At 48.6% G+C, this 20,137-nt stretch overlaps 1 protein-coding gene across 2 annotated transcripts in view; it reads left to right on the top strand.

Annotated features, from left to right (window-relative positions):
- Positions 1-20,137, top strand: part of PCNX2 (pecanex 2) — a 296,195-nt gene that overhangs the window by 250,634 nt on the left and 25,424 nt on the right. For both annotated transcript variants that reach the window (XM_046026803.1, XM_046026802.1), the window contains exons 26-28: positions 11,011-11,264; positions 17,770-18,003; positions 18,723-18,835. In XM_046026803.1, the coding sequence (XP_045882759.1) occupies positions 11,011-11,264; positions 17,770-18,003; positions 18,723-18,835 (601 nt within the window). The remainder of the gene's footprint in view (positions 1-11,010; positions 11,265-17,769; positions 18,004-18,722; positions 18,836-20,137) is intronic.

Genomic DNA, 20,137 nt, shown 5'->3' with positions numbered 1-20,137 from the left:
TGAAGACAATGACAGCCATGGAAGGCCACCTGAGGCGAGGGAAAGTACGGGTATGAGAGAGGTGAGGAACGGGACCTGGTGATGGGCTTTCTGGATCCAGAAAATGTACATCAGCATTGTTGAAGTTGTAGCATTAAAGGGAATGAGCTAGAAAGACAGGAGGTGGTTGCTGGAGAGCAGGAGCTTGGAAACGAACACTCAAGGGGGGAGACAGTGTTTGGTAACCACAGCTTAGGGTCATGGCCATGGAGATGAATGGCTGAGGTTGAGTGGAAGATGAGATCATTAGATGAGTGGGAGTCAGGGCTCAGGATGCTGGAAGGAGCATCTCTGTGAATCCTGTAATCTCCAAAAGAGATGGCCAGGGGTATGCTGGAGAGTGCCAGTGATCCTGAGCCAGAGTCTCCACGGACTTGGAATTACCTTGAGGCCCTGGAAGGAGGCAACAAGAGAGAATGGTGCAGAGTAGACAGAATGGCCTGAGAGCATCCCTGAGAAGCAAGAGGACATATTCCAACCTCCTCCGACCTGGGCGCCAGAGGAGTGCGGGATAACAACGAGCCCCATTCCAGAGAGCCGCCGAAGGGACAGGGAGAGCCAGCTTTCCAATAGGGCACCAAGGAGAGGAGGAGAACATGCCAGTAAGTTGAGGAATAGATCGTGAGTCCCCGAGGGCACAGCGAAAGGATCTCAAGAGTTTGTGGCCTGGGTGGAAGTTGGGTTAAAATTAGGTCAGAAACCATGATTTATCCAGTGCTATGGAAATTAGGCTATAGGGAGTCCTGGGCTCCCCATGGCAGATGACATGAACTGCCATAAAACAATGTTCTCTCCAGGGCGATGAAGCGGATCCTTCATCTAAGGCCGGGTCACACGCAGCAGGGTCACATGCAGGGAAGTTCTGGGCCTGCTGAGATGGGATTTCATTACGCATGCAGCTTCCATTAGCCTCATTAATACAGACAGGACCATTACGTTTTTACCACAACAGGATCAGTTTTCCAGAAATCTTCTTAGGGGAGGGCTTAGGAAATCTTAAGGTGTCATTTGATCAAGCGGGGTTTTGGAAACCCGTGTCAGAAATGCACGATGTTATGTGGACATTCACATTTTCTATTAGTTGTCTAACTCCCATTTTCTGTCCATTTATTCTTTTCTCAGTATTTCTTTAAGATGAATGATACTGTATTTGTATATATATTTTATGTTTTATATATACGTTCCCATGGGATCCAGTGTTTGCTCATAACAGTAGTTCAAACAAGAAACCATAACCAATAGGGATTACTTTGTCCTGTCATTTAGAACAAAGTCATGATGAAAATTCTGGTTTGTTTTGTTTGTTGTATGTCTAGATCACAAATCTTAGGGATCAGGATGTGGTCATGGTGTTGGTCATGTGGCCACATGTGGTGGGTGGTCAGTAAAGGTTTCTTGGTAACAAAATCACAATTTTAAAACCAAAGCTTATTTTCGGTATTCTTGCAAAGCTCATAGATTCAGTTCTTTATTCCTGCAGGCTGTGAAATATTGATTCAACCCAGTGCTGTTAGACTGGGAGGCTCTCAAAGGCTGAGACCCCTTGTCTTATTCGTGTACCTCCCCTGGTGTGTTGACTGGCTCATGCAGGATGCCCCGTAAATGCTGGTTGAGGAAGAAAGTAGAACCTAACTAAGGTTAGCTGAGCATGAGTTCTTTGCCAGGTACCATACTAAGCACTTTAATTATAGTTCTTAGAATATTCTAGAATATTCCCTATAATAATTTTAAGTTATTATAAGTAAGCAGGTGTTATTATTATTATCTGAGACATAAAGAAATTGGGGGAATGAGGTTCAGTAAGTTGCTCCAGGATACACAGTCCCCAGTGGTGGAGGAGAGGTAAGCATATAGATGTGGATGTCCCCAAAGTCCATGACCTTTGCAGTATGCCACACTTCCTTGGAGGGGAGGGAGGGAGGGAGGAAGGAAGAAAGAAAGGAAAGAAGGAAGGAAGGAAGGAAGGAAAAAAGGGAGGGGGAAGGAAAGAATAAGTAACCATTTTTAAAAATAATCTCTCTGGTTGTTGAAACTCAGGAATTTAACCTGAACACGCTCTTAAATCTTAAGATGGCGTCACCACTGATAGCAGCTCAGTTTCTTGAATGATCAGCTACCCTAGCAACTGTGAAACCTGGAAGACTCTTGCAGAATGAGCGTGGGAAGCTAAGCACAGTTATCAGGATGTAACCATACATTACCGGTGGATCTGGAAAATATCAAAAAGTGGGATTTATGTGCCTGTTTGTGTGGAATGTTCTCAGCTATCTCAGAGTTTGGCTAACACCCCATAATCACCGACCTATGAGGACATTTTTAATATATCTGTGTCACTAATCTTATCTCAAGTTAATCCAACCCAAACCTTTTGCCTAACTGGCAGTCCATGGAGAGCCATAGCTTCCCACTAATCTTGAAACTATCTAGAATTCTTTCTTCTCTATGACAACATTCAGGTCATTAGCGAGTCCTGAGTTCCTTTGTCTACATCGCTCAAGTAAGCAGTTAAATCCCTTGGGTCCAAAGTTCACCCATAAAAGAATAGGTTCTCCTTTCAGAAAGCCTACATACATATTCTTCTTCATTTCAAATTGTGTGACACGTCAGTGTGAGAGACAAAGCCACGCTTGTCTAGATAGGCAGTGTGGGAAGGAAAGGGGCGTTCCCGTTGAACATTCACAGAATCTTCCTATTTTAACAACACTCAAGAATAAGTTTGTTGGAGAAAAGTAAAATAAGACAGCTTGGAATTAAATACGAATGAGAAAGTATCTGACTCTTTCATGTGAAGTTGAGTGTGTTGGTTTTCTCATCTGTGAGTGGGGCCAGAGGAGGAGAAAAACCATAGTACTCACATATAAATATTCACAGATAATTATTATATATTTCGATGTTTCTTATACCTATGCTTCAAACTTGCCCAATATAAATTACTGTGCACACAAAGTGACTTGGTTCATTTCATGTTCTTCTATGGGCTGGTAGAAGAAAGTAGATTCAGAGAACTTTTGCTTATAATTTGTGAAGCCTTACTAGACAGTGTATGGAAGGGGGAAATACTGATTTTTAAATCTAAAAGACCAGACCCTTCCCAGAGAAGTTGCTCTTGAGACTCGGAGTCCTCATTTATGAAAGGAGAAATTACGCCTGCATAAGCAGGTTAATGTGTGCGAGAAGTGAGATGCTATCTGAGACACCAGTTTTCAAGTTGATTAATATTATACAAATAGAGGGGCGCCTGGGTGGCTCAGTGGGTTAAAACCTTTGTCTCCACTCAGGTCGTGATTTCAGGGACCTGGGATGAAGCCCTGCGTCGGGCTGTCTGCTCTGCATGGAGCCTACTCCCCCCCCCCCCACCTGCCTCTCTGCCTACTTGTGATCTCTCTCTGTCAAATAAATAAATAAATAAATTTTAAAAATTACACAAATAGATGAGGTTTTGAAGTACAAATTCTCTGAGAAAAAACAATGCTGTTTCACTGTAAGGCATTTCACCGCATTTAAAATCCCGCTTGCCGAACGGAGCACAGGAGAATTTTTATTCATGTGGGTATGTCTTAAAACAAATTGAGTCTCCTCGGAATATAAAACGGTTACAATAAAAATCTCTGCTGGGCCCACAAAATTGAACGTGTATAAATTATCCCAACGTATTTTCCCCCTACTGCACACTGGCCTGATACACTTCCAGATACTCCCCGTGATACATAAAAGGTGCCCAAGTCCAATGTTGCTGAAGGCCTGGAACTTGGGAGTAGAGGAGAAACTATCAAGTACAATAATAAAGAACTAAACTCATTCAGTGTCTCAGGAGACCAGTCCCACCCCCTGAACTCACTTCGGCTCCTGACCTCCGCTGTGTCACACGCATTCTTGGCCATCTTTTTCTCCATCGTTAAGTTCGGGTTAATTTCAAGGGGGTGCTTATCAGATGGATGTGTAGCCGGCAAGAAATGGGATGTGTAATAGGACAGTTTTGCATATAAACATATTCTTGTTAGAATAATTATTTCTTCCCAGAAATTAAATCTGGTGAAGGCTAATGGATACAGAGAGCTCCTCCCAGGGCAGGCAGCTGGGGATAGATGACCGGCATTGTCCCCAAGAAGCAGTGCGGGCTGCGGGGGACCAGAGAAAGGCATCTCTGTGACTTTAAAACTCTAGAAGAGGTTTGTGGGGCTGGGGGGTAGGCAAATCACACTGTGACTTTCCTGAAAGTGACCATAATTCAAAAACAGAGTCTTCTCTGATATTATTTTGCCCGGTCACATAACAGCCCCTTGGTGTTACGTGATATGTTACATGATAACCAGCTAGCAGGAGACAGTGCTGGTTTAGATTGCCCCGTTAGCATGTCCATCATTCTGTGTCTGGCACCATGTGAGAAGCTCACTGTTGGGGGGTGCGGCATTTCTCCAGCTGGCTGGGGCCAAGCTCTGTCTCACACATGTAACATGCATGTGTAAGGTCCAAACGTTCATGGAAGTGAACTGCTCTGAGCTTGGCTTTGACCATATCTGGTGGCCTACTCCTAATGGCCATGGCAATTCAGAAAGGATCTTAACTGCGACCCAAAGAGAGAACACCATTTATAAAATCCACACGCATCCCCAAGTGTGGGTCTCTGAGTCCCCTCTGCAGCTTGAAACGCATGGGCTAAATCAGATCTTTGCCTAATTATGGTGCACTCCTCAGCCAGGGACTGGTTCTCTCCTATCAGTCCCCTCCTGGTGGCCTCGTTGCTCGGCATCTGTAAAACTCCAGCCCGGTATCTGGCATGCTGGACCCATGAAGGCAGTGGCTGTACGGAAGGAAGCTCAGCTCAGACGATGTTCAGTAAAGTCACTTTAAAACACTGTTCCTGGAGAGCGCTGCATGCAGTGGGGTTTTCTGTGGAATCCTGTTAGACTCTTCAGAACACCTGAGTGGTGTTTCTCAAAGTACACGTGTCACGTAAGGAAAGTTGAAGGGTCGAGAGGCCCGATCTGTAAAATACGTCATCCATTTAGGCTTCCTCCTGCGTGTTCTCACCGGACAGTCGTACAGCGAGCTGACATTTTCTATCAGGGAAGCCTTCTGGCTGCAGGGGACAATTTTGAATGTGCCCCTTTGAAGTCCCCATCACATAATGGCCCGGCATCCCCTTCATGTCTTCTGACCTCTTGGTGAACATCACGTTCCCTAATCCCCATTCCCATCGCTTCCCCTTCTGGGCGTGGCTGACTTCCCCTCCCCTCCTCAGGCCCAGCCTGCCCAGCCTGGATGGCCCCTCCCCCACGGGGCTGTCTGGAACGGAATGGAGGACACTTCGGGTTGAGTTTTGGTTACGGGACCTTCTCTACAGGCAGCCGTTCACTTCAGCTTCCCAACTTTCCCAAGAGAACAGCGGCTCTACCTTGGTCTGGCTAACCACGAGAACTGGGTCCCTGCTCTCACCACCTACACAGAATATCTACGTTTCTGGGCTTGTGCCACTCAGTACACAATCATTGTCAGAACTGGGTGGAGAGAAAAGGATCCATAGCAAGGATTTCCTCAAAAGGATGAAGTTCTCCTGTCCCCAAGAGTCTCTGACATCTGCCCTTGGGAGACACGAGAACCACGTACTTAAGGCTGAACTCTTTGGCCACCCATAGAGGTGATTTTGGGATTTTTCTTTATTGCTCTTGGGCTGTATTAGAATAGCTCCCTGAAGCTGGTGTTTGTACTTTCTGGGCAATGCCGTTAAGGATGGTGTTCACTGTATTGCAAAATATTCCTTTTATTAGGGTCCTGGGAATATTATCTTTCTTGTGTCTTTGCCAGAAATAGCTGTGACCCTTGCAAGGAATTATTTTGCTGTTGTCTTAGAGACACAAGAAACTATTCACGTTCTCTTTGTACATTGGCTTCTAGAAAGCCCCGGTGCGATCTGTGGCCCACCTTTAGTAAATAGATAGGATATCACAGAATGCAGTTAGGGTCCCTCGACATCATTCTGGCTTCATCTATTTTTTCTTATCCCCCTTTTTACCTAAATTGTATCATTTGCCATTGTACCGTGTATGTCTTTTTAAATTGACTTCATTCCTTTTGGGAAATAAGTGTGAATAAATAAGTCAGACCTGGCCTGTTGCTGGTAGATACGGCAGACAGCACTTAAAGGGGGGCAGTGCTTGCTGTCTGGGGAACCAGCAAAGAGAGGCAGAAAGTGTCGGTGGGCAGGAACGGCTGCCCCACGTTGTGGCCACACGCAGGAAATGGATATGTATCCTGTGTGGCAAGACAGCTGGGATCTACTAGATACATTTTCAGTTCAAAACATTAATTCCTGCTGCTTTAACTGGGCATTCTCGTCTATCAGAACTAAGACCCTAGGACACTGTCAAAATGATTCAAAAATTATTTACTGAATGCCTCGCCATGGCCCGCTGACTTAGATCATGAGAACACCGCAACACAGAAGACGCCAGGAGCCGGTTTCAATGGAAACAGCAGAGTGAAACAGCCAGCCTGCTCGTCATTCATTGACATGGACAGTTGGCCTCCCGTGCTCCCTTTGGAGGGGACGTGCGTGCTCTGAACCACATGAGACTCTCCGAGAAGACTGGGGTCCTGACTTGCCTGTGAGCAGCAAATTAGTGCACGTATGGAAGTGACTGGGTCTTTCAGTTTCCTCTTCTTTTACAGTATGATCCTGTAAAAGGAAAAAAAGTTGTTTCCTAAGAGAAGGTGCGGGGACCTACCTTCATTGAGTGTTTATTAAAAGCCCGCAGCAGTTACGATGTCTCTGTCGATGGCGGTCCTTCACGGCACACTGTGTCCCCACCTGTCCTTTTGCCGGTGTCGTTCCTCATGGTGTGTGGTTTTATTTACCTCGTTCATGTGGTGGAAATCTAAACTCTGCATTGCACTGTGTGTGTCTCTCTCTCACACACACACATACAAACACACACACACACACCTCTTCCAGTTTGTTTGATGTAAGGGGAGAGAAAACCAACCCTGACATCCAGCCCCGCATAGAGAGAGAAATTGTAAAGAAATGCAGATTTGGGGGGACATGGCATTTAACCAGTTTTGCTAATCTATTCGAGGTGAAAATCCTCCTCTCTGCTTCCTCCTTGTGTAACCTAAGAATGGTCTCACTTCTTCATGGAAAGAGAGTTTCTTGCTGAATTATATGATTTGCTGGCAGAACTCCAGAGTGGTCAGTGTGCCATTTGGTGGGACGAGACATCTCCCAGCCCCAGAGTCTAGTGCCTACAGTCCTAGGGGCCCGGTGGGCGGATCGGTTAGGACACCGTGGTCGTTGCTCACTCTGGAAGGCCCAGAGCGTGCAGTCGGAATTACTCACTGTTTATAGTTCATGGATGTATTTATATTACATCTCTACCAGTTTTATATTGCAGATGAGCTAAGAGATCCTGGAAATGTCTTAAAAAAGAGTGTTTTCAGCCAAGACCCAAAAGCAGTTAAGTCTTGGGGAAAGACAAATGGAGTCACTGATCTGGGATCAGCTCTTCACCGTTATCCTTTGTGTAACACAACCTGCTTTGTCCCCCTTCCTGGTCAACTCCCATCTCATTGCCTGCTTTCCTAACCGTTTCGTGGGTACGTTATTATGTGAAGGTTGTCGTTTTCCATCTCTGACCCATTATGACCATCACATTCGTATATAGAGAAGCTTAGTGCTGACGCTGGCTTTATCTGTCACGTGCGGCATGTCACCTGCTGAGCATCTTCTCAATACTGTGCACACAGTGACCGGGATTCACATCTCTCTTTCATTCATTCATTCATTCATTTGGGCATCTCACCTGGTGAGATGTTAGCACCCACCAAGTACCAGGCACTGTGGGGTCTTGGAAAAAGTGAATGGTATGGAAATGGACGTAGCGGGAGTTCTCATGTTTGAATTGTCTCAGAAGACATGTCAAAGGATTCAGGGAGTTACCCTTTCAGCCATGACTGACTAACCAGTCCTGGATTATCCTTCTTGCTATAAACAATTGTAAAACTGGAGAAAAAATATTCAGTCAATTGAGAGAAAGGAGACACACAGAGAAATCTCCCTAACAATTACCCTTGCTCTCTTCCTGGAGGCCCTTTCCTGTCTGTAGAAGTGGGAGGCAGCATCCCAACAGAATACAGTTCTCAGACTGAGCTAGGGAGGCAGCCTCAGAGTTCCGGACCACTGAGAAAGCTGGACTTTGTGGGTCAGAGTAGCGGATAAGAGCAAATTTCACAGAGAAGGTCCTGCAAAGATCTGTATAGGGATCCTTGTTAGTGATTGGATACATGTTCACCTGCTAAATGTTGGGGGCAAGTCATGGCAGAGAATAGTAACTGGAGAGGTGTGAGCTCACTGGAGGTGTGAGCTCACTGGAGGTGTGAGCTCACTGCAGGTGTGAGCTCACTGAAGGTGTGCGCTCACTGAAGGTGTGCGCTCATTGGAGGATATGGAGGTCGAACAGAGCCAAGATGTAGCACTTCCAGTCATGCAGTGGAGAAACCTTGTCGAACATCCCAGGAATTCATCCGAGACCCTGGAAAGACCAAGCTGTAGGAGTAGAGATACCATCGTGCTAGAGGTCTACTCTAGACACTCTCAAAGATTAAATAGAAGTTTCAGAAGAATCAAGCCGATGTGCAAATAAACTAAAGACTTAACAGAACGTAACAAAAAAGTCCAGACTGTCAACACTAGAGCATCAACAGTATCCGGCGTGTAATATAAATTTCTAGATATGAAAAGAAGTCAAAAAAAGTGATCCCAGGAAAAGGAAACAATAAATAGAAACACAGCCAAAGTTGTTGGAGGGAAAAGAAAACAAGTTGCAAAGAGCTTTTAATATGGTTAGGAAGTCAGAGGAAAAATGATCATAATGAATGAGCCGATGGAGACTACCAGCAGGAAAAAAGAGAAATTGTAAAAGTGAATAAAATGCAATGTCTGAGGTGAAACATTTAGGGATAGAAGAAAAGATCAGTGGACTTGAAGACAAGGCAACAGAAACTATTTAAACTGATGCAAATAATAAAAAGTTTAAAGAGAAGAAAAACCCAGTGATCTGCGGGACAATAGCGAGCATTCCAACATATGTGTAAAAAATATAATAAAGTCATATTTTTAAACTCCTCAGAAGTGTTGCCTGCACTAACTGCCCTTTCTTTTTTCTCTCCCACCGTTCTGAGTTCGCTTAAGTGGCCATCCCCTCCCCCACTCATCATGACACCGAAACCTCTTGCAAAGGTTATCGTTCGCCTCCGTATTGTCAAATCTACAGTTAATTCCTCTTGTAATTTGACCTCTAAGCATCATTTAGCATAGCTGATGTTTCCTCTTCCTTGAAACTCTTTATTTCCTTTTTTAACTTGCTTTTGCTATGTTCTGGTTTTCTTCTGACCTCACAGGCCACTTCCATTCAGTCATTTTGTTGGTAGCGCCTCACGCTCCCAGCCTCTGAATGGAATGCTCAGACTCAGCTCTCAGACCCTCTCCGCAGGTTATTTTAAACAGCCCCTCTTTCCTGATAATTCTCTCAGATGTTATGAATCTCTGCCAGAACCTTTCCCTTGAACTCCAGATTTCTTCATCCGACTGTCTGCCCACATCTCCGTTTTGATTAATAGTGAACAGCTAAAACTTCACATAGACAAAAGACAATTCCCTGTCTTTCCATCTGCCCACCCAGAGGCTGCTCCCCCCCACCCCGCCCCCGCAATCTTACCTCTTCTGTGAAGCATAATTCACTTTTCACCTTGCTCAGGTCAGAACCCCTCACACCATTCTTTGTCTATCGTTTCAGCATCTCGTATCCAAATTGGTTTGCAAATCCTGTCAGGCTACCTTCAGAGAGATCCAGAACCCAATCACTTCTCCCTGCCTCCCCCAGCTGCCTTTGTCCGAATCACCACTGTCTCATCTGTGTTAGCTAGCAGCCTCCCCGATGCCACGGCTCCCACCCCTCATTCCTCTCCAGCCCGTTCTCTGAACAGCAGCCAGCATGATCTCCTCCGACAGAAATCAGACTCCATTTCTCCTAAGCTAAAAACATCCAAGGGCTTCTCTGCCCATTCCACGTAGGGTCTTTCTCTTTTCCTACTTCGGGTTCATACATACGATCAACTGAAGTGTTTGTTAAACGCGCTACTAGATATTCACAAACCGTGTGGCTGTTTTTTGAAACTAGATGCGGGCTGCTTCACATATTCTATTAACTTTTCAGGAGGTCACTTTCAGTCCTCCCTCCCATCTGCAGAGATAACTTTAGGTCCCTGCTCTGCCTCGCTAGTGGTAGCAGGAACCATGTCATGGGCATGCTGTGTGTGCTTCCCTTCACATCATTGACAGAGATGTTGAGGAAGATGGGCTGTCTCTTTCAGACATGGTTGACACCCAGAATCGTCCCCTGTTTTTGGAATGAACTCCTTTGGAAATGTACCTGGGGCGCCCCACATGCCGCCCTCAGTCACACGAGGTGAAGTGACATTCAAGGCCAGGTAGCATGTGTGGTGTGCCCGCAGAGTTGGGCAATGGAGTTCTTCCAGGGAAAGCAGCAAGGAGGAAGCCTTCCTTCCTGAAAATTCCTGAGCATGCTCCTACTCACTCTCAGACATCTCCACCAGCCACCTTTACGCAACCTCTTACGCGCTCAGCTGCGACCTGCGGGTTTCTGGAAAGGGGAACTCGAGGACATAACCATCCCACATTTCAACCATTGGTGTCTTGAGCACGATGAAACCTGTCTCCTCTAACACACACACAAAATGGGGAGGAGGTGGCCATCAGAATGAATACGAACGAAGAAAGGAATTAATGACGACGAGCTTTGTGACTCATGTGGGAATTAAAGAATTAAACACTTCTGATTCCCAGACTTTCTCCAGCATCTTCCCCTCTAACGGAGGCCAAGGGGAAAGTCCATTCTGAACTGAGGTGACCCAATGACTGCTTGTATAACTTCCACCCTGTCTGTCCTCTGCTAGGAACCTACTGCCAGCAGAGGGAGGTTGAGGCCATCATGGAAGGCGACGAGGAGGACAGAGGCTGCTGTTGCTGCCAGCCCGGCCACCTGCCACACCTGCTGTCCTGCAACGCCGCCTTTCACCTGCGCTGGCTCACCTGGGAGATCACTCGGACTCAGTACATCCTGGAGGGCTACAGCATCATAGACAACAATGCAGCCACCATGCTGCAGCTGTTTGACCTCCGGAGGATCCTCATCCGCTACTACATCAAGGTATTGCTGCCCTGGGCCCCGGATGCTTGTCTGAGAAATAGTTCTGGCCTGGGTCAGGGGGCTCCCGAGAAGTTTTGCAAAAAGCTGGATTCTGAAGCTTCCCCTTATCTTCTGAATCGGAGCCCCCGCTAGGTTTGGGAACCACTGGTTTTGCAAAAAATCCTCAAGGCTTTGGATTCACCTGGGGCTTCATGGCCTGAGTCACTGTCTAAGTCTGGACACTCACAGGCAGTTCCTTTTCTTACCCAGATCTGTCTCGTCCCTTCTAGCCCAGCCGAGCCCTGGTGAGGGGGATGATTGTAAATGGCAGCGTCCAGATGTCACCAGGCCTCCATGGTTATACGTCCTAAGTATTGTTTTAGATGCTCAGCCATTTCCACTCTAGAACCAGAATGGTTTTTTAAGCTTAATAGGAAAACCCAAAAATAGAGTGAAATGGTCCAGTTAGGATTAGTTACGACAGCCTTTCTTCCTCACTGGATTGAGACGAAGAATATCCTTTGCCCGTAGCTCAGTACCCATGTCTGCGCCACCGCTCCAACCTCAGAAAATACCCGTGTTTGCAGCTGAGTCTCCCAGAGAATGAGTGTGAGCTTCCAGCGAGGGTGCAGAGGGCCAGGGGGTTGACGGCATTTTCCAAAGCGGGAGGGACAGGTGGGAGCAGCCAAGGCTGAGGAGGTCTTTGCGTTGGCTCCTGCTCTGTGGGAGCACTATGCCTGGCAGGAGCCCTGGAGCCTGGCCTCGGAGGGGCCCACATCTTAATGCCTTTTCCCACGGGGACGCTCATTCGTCTGCGATCCCAGATGCCCGCCTGCTGAGGCTGAAAGAGGGGGTCCAGCACAGGTGAGGAAATGTGAAACAGAAAGAGAACACGGGGGCCTGGAGCTTCAGGGGTTTCCACCCACCGGAAAGGAAGACATTTCGAGACTTGGAATACCTGCTGAGGAGGGCCCCACGCGTGCACCGGTACCGCTAGTTTACAGGAGATCGAAGACAGATTGCGAAAAGTCAAAAGGTTAAGTAACTTGTTAATTTTCACATCCCCAGGCAGTTGCAATGAGAAATGTTCGTGACACGCTCTCCTGCGCAGAGTCTGTGAAACAGGGTCAGTGGCTCGTGGTCACCACCTTGATGCATGCTGAGGGGATGCACAATTTCTGTCGTACCTCACCCAAACCGTTGGTGTTTCGCCCAGCCTCAAATACGCGGGGGGAGATATGGAAAGCAGATCGGGGAGCGGTGAGCTCCTGCCTTCTGACTCCACAGTTCGCTCCCTCGGCCTTATGAACCAGGCTGCAAGAAGTTTTCTTCCAGAGCCAATCCTGGATTTGGCAGTGGGTCGTGAAAGAGCCGTGGTACGCTCCCGTGAGCAGTGTGTCTGTCTCACACATGAATGAGGAAGGGGGTGGTGGCTCCGTGCCGGGAAGTCCTAGGCACCCGGGTTCCTTCCAGCTGCCCGCTGTGCCACTTTGGAAACTTTTGTGTTCCTAGATGGAAGCTTAAAAGGATGGAAAGGAAATCCACAGGCACGCACCTGTGGTCCCCTAGAAAGGCTCCTGGCAGCTGCCACAGTATGTCCCTGTTGTATCCTGGTGGCCAGAAGCTTGTCCTGCCCGTGTCAGCTGAGCAGGGTGGGGAGTGTGCATTCTGGGCAGCCTGGAACCCAGACAGAAACCGTCCAGAGCCCCCGTGTTGTTTGCGGTGGTTTCTACTCCGCCGCATCCCCCCCACCCCCGCCTTTGCATACACATCCTTGTGGTCCCTGCCCCCACCCCACCTGGTGTCCTCCAGCTCCCCCCACCGCCCCCCTGAACACAAGCTCCCCTGGGGCCGTGCGGACATTCACCTCGCCTTGCTCTGAAATCGCTCCTACTCACCTTTTACCAACTCCCTCAGCACAGGAGCCGCACGCGCCGACTCCTCTCTGGTCCCCGGGGTTCAGTGTGATGACTTGCGTAGGGCGGTGTCCGGTGCATTTTTTTTGGACTGAATGAACAAAGGTAATGTGGGTCCTGGGTCTGGGCCACACCGGTCTATGCGGACGAGATTCAGATGTTGGTGAGGGTCTGAACGACCCGTGTTGAGAATGGGGTTCATTACTGAGCCACATCTCTGTGACCCGGGAGCCCCCCGGACATGGCCTTCCCATGAGCCAGGCACGTGGGCCGCCACACAGCAAGTCACCAAGAGTGAGGGAGAAGGAAGGAGATACCTTTTCTGGGTTTGTCCTCTTGGGTTTTCCAGAGGCCTTGGGGGGCACCCCCTGGGGCCTGCTTCTTAATGCTTCCCTCCCGTGCACTAGTAAGTGAATCGATACTCATTTCCCTCCTCTCCTAACTCCAAGAAACATGTCTCCCAATTCCCTGTATGGTTTTTTTTTAAGATTTTATTTATTTATTTGACAGAGATCACAAATAGGCAGAGAGGCAGGCAGAGAGAGAGGGGGAAGAGGGCTCCCTGCCGAGCAGAGAGCCCGATGTGGGGCTCAATCCCAGGACCCTGAGATCACGACCTGAGCTGAAGGCAGAGGCCTTAACCCACTGAGCCACCCAGGCACCCTCCTGTATGTTTTCTAAAATGGCAATTTGCAGTCTGAGAAACAAGTCCAGGATAATATGCAAACGGCAGAGGCTGAAGGAGCCCCGGACACCCCTGGAATCTGCCAGGTAGTGTTTAGTTTGTGGGAGAACAATGTCCTTAACTCTGGTTTCCAAAAAAGGGGCCGATGCCAACATGAGAGTTTCAGGTCGGGTAAGAGAGGCACACAGGGCAACTGTGCATTCCCTGGTGGGGGCTTCTCACGAGCCGGGGGCAGCCCCGTGGCATCCCACTCCCCAAATACGCCGCTAATTAGGGATTTGCACGTCCCACCCAGAAATTCCGATTCCCTGGGCCTGGGGAGGGGCCCTAGCACCTGTATTTTTAAATTACTCTCCTGAGTGATTTAATGCACAATGAGGCTTGGGAGCGACTGCAGACATACTTGCGCTCCACAGAAACAGATTTCTCTTAAATTGCGAATCAGTGCTCAGGAGGGGCTGAGACTTGGGGGCAGATGGGGCCTCCTGGCGCGTCCTGTTTAATTCACGTCACCACTGACGGGACTGTTCCTGGGAGGCTTTCTCTAAATACGGCACTCAGGACTTGCCCGCCGTTTGGTGAGGGGTAGCTCAGAACCTGGGCTTATCCCCCCGTGGAGTTAGTTAAAAGAAAGTGTCAGGAGTGCCGAGCGGCAGGAGAAGCAGCATTTTAGGGTAAAAACTAATGAGTGTTTTCTTCTATGTCCTTGGTTACGTGGTGAACAAAATGGCCTTTGTCGTGCTTCAGGTTTCAGGAGCTCAGTTTCATTCTTCGTATCATGGCTATTATTATTTTTATTGGGCAGGCAAATCAAGAAGGAAGAAAAGCTTGGAATCATTCCATTACACAAAAGGATTTTTTTTTAAATCTCCTAATAAACCGGGTCAGTTCCGCCATCCTTTATGAATATACTTGAAACCATTTCCTTCCTGATGACTGGAGGTTTTCCCTGGTGCCTCCTCCGCCTCCCCTCCATTTAGTAGTGTCCAAAACCCTCTTCGCAGTCAAGAAATCAGCTTTCCACGAGGGCTGGGTTTTCCCGCTGCCACTGTTCCCATCCAGGCCTTTCAGAAAGGAGAGAGGCTTATCGCTTGCCTTGCAGAATGGGGAGCGTGAAACCCGGACACGTGGGACACGTGCCAGGGCCCCTCTCCTAGAATGCGCACAGGGCAACGGTCTGATAGAACAGGTCGATCTACAATTAAAATGAGGAGCCAGGAGATTCCCTGCTGGAGGACAGATACGGTGAACGCATTCAGAAGAGGTCTCGCTTTCAACATGGATCAGGTTCCATGTCATCGACTCATTTTCCCTGTCCTCACTTATCAGGTTTACTTAGTGCTGTACCCATTTCATCCTGACAGATTCTGAAGGATTTCACACTGTTCACTGACTCTGTCTCCCTAACGGGATTTCTGACTATGTCAAGTGGAAGCGGGGCATGGTTTGCAAGGATTAGGCGTGTTCTGTGTTCTCTGGGTGAGAGGAATCGATTCTCCTCATGCACTGGTGCGGGGAGGGGAGGGGGGCCGGGGCAGGGGAGGGGGAGCCGAGCTGCGGGGAAGTCGACACTGACCTGGGGGAGGAAGTTGTAGCCTCTGGGATTTGAAGTCCTCGTTCACTATTCTGACTTCATCGGCTGAGGGGTGATTTCCATTCCCTCCCTATAAATGGATGAAAAGGTAAACGTCCTTTGAGTTTTGTTTGTTGTTCCTGTCTGGTGTGTGGATTAGGACGTATTGGGGGAAACTAGACCAGAGGTTTCTAGAGCCAGATGGTCACACAGACCCAGTTTCTTCGTGGCCTTTGTCACCGTCGGCAGAGACGCCGTGCCTCTGGCCATGGTCACGGGTCCCCTCCTGCTTGTAGCTCTGGGTCAACTGCTTAGACTGCCTGCCTCCTACGAGCTCGAAATTATCCTGCCAGCAAGTAGATTGACTCGAGAACGTTAGACTCAGCTGTCTCCTGGCCCCTGATGTCATCCATGGCCTCAGGGCTGCTCCAGACCACTGTGGGCTCCCTGCGCCTCAGCTCCTGGGGGGTAAGGCAGAGACGCCAGGCCTTGCACTGAGTCCTTCATGCGCACTCGCTCGTTTTAAGCCTCAAAATAATGAAGAGAAGTGGGCTTGGCTAGAGCTTCTGTCCTTCCCACCTCCCACTCTCAGCTTCCTGGGCCTCTGCCTCCTTCCCTCCCTCTCTGTCCCCTCTTTCCTTACACTGAAGGGACTTCTCAAGGCCAGCAGGGTTGTCCTGGGTGCAGTGCTGCAGAAATGGGATAGTGAGAACCGTGGATGTCATTTGGGGTCCCCTGTTCTCCCCATTTGGGGTCTGGTGGACTGTGAAGCCTAGTAGGGAATATGCCACAGAGGAAGGCCACACGTCATGAGCCACAGGTTGGCCTTCCCAGAGTCCAAGCTGCCGGCAGTCCCAACAGTCGAGAATGGCTGAGTCAGGCCTTTGCCGTGGTTTGGCCCTAATCTGGGGACCACGTGTGTCCGTCCCCTCACCTGCTCAGACTCCTCAGACCCTGAGACCAGACCCTCCTCAGCAACCTCCAACCTTGGTTCTCCAGATTCCACATCCCAGCCCAGGGGAGGGAAGAGTGGGCGAGAGGGCAGGAGGCTGTCCGGAAGTGTCTGCCCACTGCAGTCACAGGTGACAGTCCCCATGGCCTGGCCAGGTCCAGGTGTGCATTCCTGTCTGTCATCTCCCTTCGGAGGAACATGGTCTACAATCAGAGAAGGCCATCGACGAAGGGTTTGGGGCCACGAGAGCGTGCAGCACTGCCTCCTGGCACCAAGCGCCCCCTCCCTGATGCTGGTGATGCCCGGCTGAGATGCGAGCCAGGCTCGGGGTAGGGGGGTGGGGGCTGCTGGGGGAGGGGAGCCCAGCCTCAGTGGTGTGAGCACCACGTCCTCCGCCCGTGGTAGTACAGCACAGAGAAGATTGCGGGGCAGGTGTGCTCCCGCCCGCCGCGGATGCGCCCATACCGGAGCTGGGCTTCCACGTTCTCTGCTGTGCTTGGACTGCTCCCGGCCCGGCGCTAGCCTTTCTGAAGGATGAATTCATTCACGAGCTACGAGATGGCTTTCAATAAAGCCGTGACTCAGAACGAGAAGGCCCGAGGGTGGCATTTTCACCTGTTGGGATTCCCAAGTGGCATGTCTGATGGAGGGGAAAACACGGGGTATTTTGGAAGGCATCGCAGATGTGCACTGTCTGGGCACCCGGGATTACATACACGTGTGTGTTTCGACAGCACCTCGTCATGAGTACTTTCCATAAGAACTTTGGTGTTTTCGTTCTTTAAACGCTCCTGGGCTGGGGTCCTGGAAGAGGATTTGCCCCCGTCTCTTTCGGCCGGATCAGACAAGCTGGGCATCCACGGAAGCCTGCAGTAACCCAAGGGCACTTTTGTGTGTCTTCTCTCAGAAAGGATCGGGCTGGCTATCATTCTTCTTCACCCCGGAACTTCTGTTCTGGTACATTCCGTTAGCATTCTGTTCTCACTTCCCTCATCCGTGTGGTGACCTGTAAGAGAGGACATTTTAGAATGTCTCAGGTGAGTTCTATGCATTACATCTAGCAGGAAAGGGGTGCCTGTGTGGCTCAGTCGATTATGCCTCTGCCTTCAGCTCAGGTCATGATCCCGGGGTCCTGGGATCAAGTCCCAAGTCTGGCTCCCTGCTCATCCGGAAGTCTGTTTCTCCTTCTCCCTCTGCCCCTCCCCCCACTCATCCTTGCTCTCTTTCTCTCTCTCTCAAATAAATGAATAAAAAATTATTTACAAAAAATCTAGCAGGAAACACAGTGACACCACATGTCAATCCCTGACACTGACTGACTTTATGAGATATAATAAATAAAAAGTCCTTCTGTCTTTAGAATGGCTAAAAGGGCTCAAAATCTTGCTTTCTCTCTGCAGAGCATAATCTACTACATGGTAACGTCCCCCAAACTTCTCTCCTGGATCAAAAACGAATCCCTTCTGAAGTCCTTGCAGCCTTTTGCCAAGTGGCATTACATTGAGCGTGACCTTGCCATGTTCAACATTAACGTGGATGATGACTACGTCCCGTGTCTCCAGGGGATAACCCGTGCCAGCTACTGTAACGTTTATCTGGAATGGATTCAGTACTGTGCACAGAAGAGACAGGAGGTGGGTCAGGGAAGGGGGGGCTGGAGGCGTTGGGTTAAATTTGAAGCACGAGGAGCATTTTATAAAGTCCATCTCCTGCTTAGGCTGTATGGTCGACAGTAATCAAATAGAGCAGCGAGAACATTGGTATTCGGATAAGTGTTTGTTTAACACATAAGCAGAATTGTAAAGGAAGAATCCATATACCCTGTCTCCAGTGAGGGAGCCTTGAAAGGTATATTTCCCTCTATACTGTGCTCAGGGTTAGTGCAGTTTTAAGCCTTTGGCGTGGCTTTGAAACTCTGGAAACCTCTTTGTGTAGAGTTGCTTTTTGAGATTTCCATATAAAAAGGATATCTGTGCCAAAATGTGGGGTATTGAATCGTGGACCGGGGAACCAATCTGTTTAACAATCAAGATGGTCCAACCCACTCCCACAGTTGGGCCTCATGGCATTATTGGCCCCTCGCTGAGGACACTTCTGGAGATGCACACAGCCTCTTAGGAATGAAACCAGGGACAATGACAGCTTCTCAAAAGTAGCTCCCTCATTTCAATTTTTTCCCTGTCCAACCACAAGAGAGAGTGTTTCAGGAATCAGAGAGTTTCCCCATCCCTGGGTCATGCTAGGGGACCAAGTGACCCCAATGGCTGACTCGCAAAGCCCCCCGGGCTATGACTCTGTGTCACGGCATGATGGAATCCCTGGGAAAGTTGAATTAACATCCTTGCTCTTCCAGCCCTCCAAGAACCTGGACAGTGATGAGGACTCTGCTTTAGTGACCCTGTCCTTTGCCCTGTGCATCCTGGGGAGGAGAGCTCTGGGAACAGCAGCCCACAACATGGCTCTCAGGTATGTGAGAAAACCGTTGGTACCGGCACCAAGATTCTATATTTTTGTCAGTCGTTTTCTTTATTTTAAAGTTGGACTGTTTATGTAGCTAGTTCTTGCCATAATAAATTGTGCTGGGCCCATAAGGAGGCTTTGGATCACTGTGACCTTTGGGAGCTCTACATTTGGAAATGGCATGAATACAGAACAGCTAAATCCCCGGGATTCTAGGCACAGGGCCTTCTGTGTCACAGGGGTCCTGGTAGGTTTGCTGGAAAGATGAAATGAAATCATTTATAAGAACGACCTAGCCTGGTCTCTAGCAAAATGAATGCTTAATAAATGTCTGTTCCCAGGGCTCCTGGGTGGCTCCGTCTGTTGAGCGTCCAACTCTTGCTTTTGGCTCAGGTTGCGATCTCAGGTTCAGGAGATCGAGCCCCACGCCGGGCTCTACACTCAGCATGGAGTCTGCTGGAGATGGTCTCTCCCTCTCCCTCTGCCTCCCCCGCCCCCATGCTTGCACTCACACACCCTCTCTCTCAAATAAACAAATCTTAAAAAAATAAAGTTTCGTACCCTTTTCCTGTTTTTCCACACAAAAGAAAAGCAGCATGTCTGTACTCTAGTCTCGACTACCCTTCCCTGTCTCTGTGGGACTTTGATGAATTGAACGTCCCTTCGGCTGGTTTTCCAAGCTCTCTTTCCACCAGATCTTCCTGCCCTGTATGTAAATAGCTCAAGGTTCTCTCCTTTTTCAAACAGTTGAGCTATAATTGATGTGTAACTTTGTATTACTTTCATAAAGATTCAGTATTTGTGTATATTACAAAATGATCGCCTCCGTAAGTCTAGTTAATGTGCATCCCCATATGTGTTTTTATTACGTTACAAACCTTTTATCTTGTGGTGGGACTTTTAGGATCTGCTCTCTTAGCACCTTGCAAGCATGCAATACAGTATCGTTAATGAGAGTCACACGTCTTATGTTACATCCCATGACTTATTTATCTTGACCAGAAGTTGGTGACGTTTGTCCCCTCACCCATTTCGTATGTCCCCCACCCCCACCCCAGCACCCACCAGTCTGTTCTCTGCATCTATGAGCTTGGTTTTTCAGATTCTATGTAGTAAGATCATACGGTATTTGCCTTCCTCTGACTGACCTCACTTAGCATAACGCCCTCAGGTCCATCCATGTTGTCAAAAATGGTAGGATTTCCTTCTTCTTATGGATGAATAATATTTTCAAGCTTCTCTTCTTAAAGAACAAAAACCAGGTTAAATTCTCTCCTGCCTTTTTCACCCTTCACCCTCTGTCACCCA

The sequence above is a fragment of the Meles meles genome, chromosome 13 (assembly GCF_922984935.1).
Source record: "Meles meles chromosome 13, mMelMel3.1 paternal haplotype, whole genome shotgun sequence".
Classification (NCBI taxonomy): domain Eukaryota; kingdom Metazoa; phylum Chordata; class Mammalia; order Carnivora; family Mustelidae; genus Meles; species Meles meles.
Note: the sequence above shows the minus strand (reverse complement) of the source record. Positions and strands in the feature narration are given on the sequence as shown.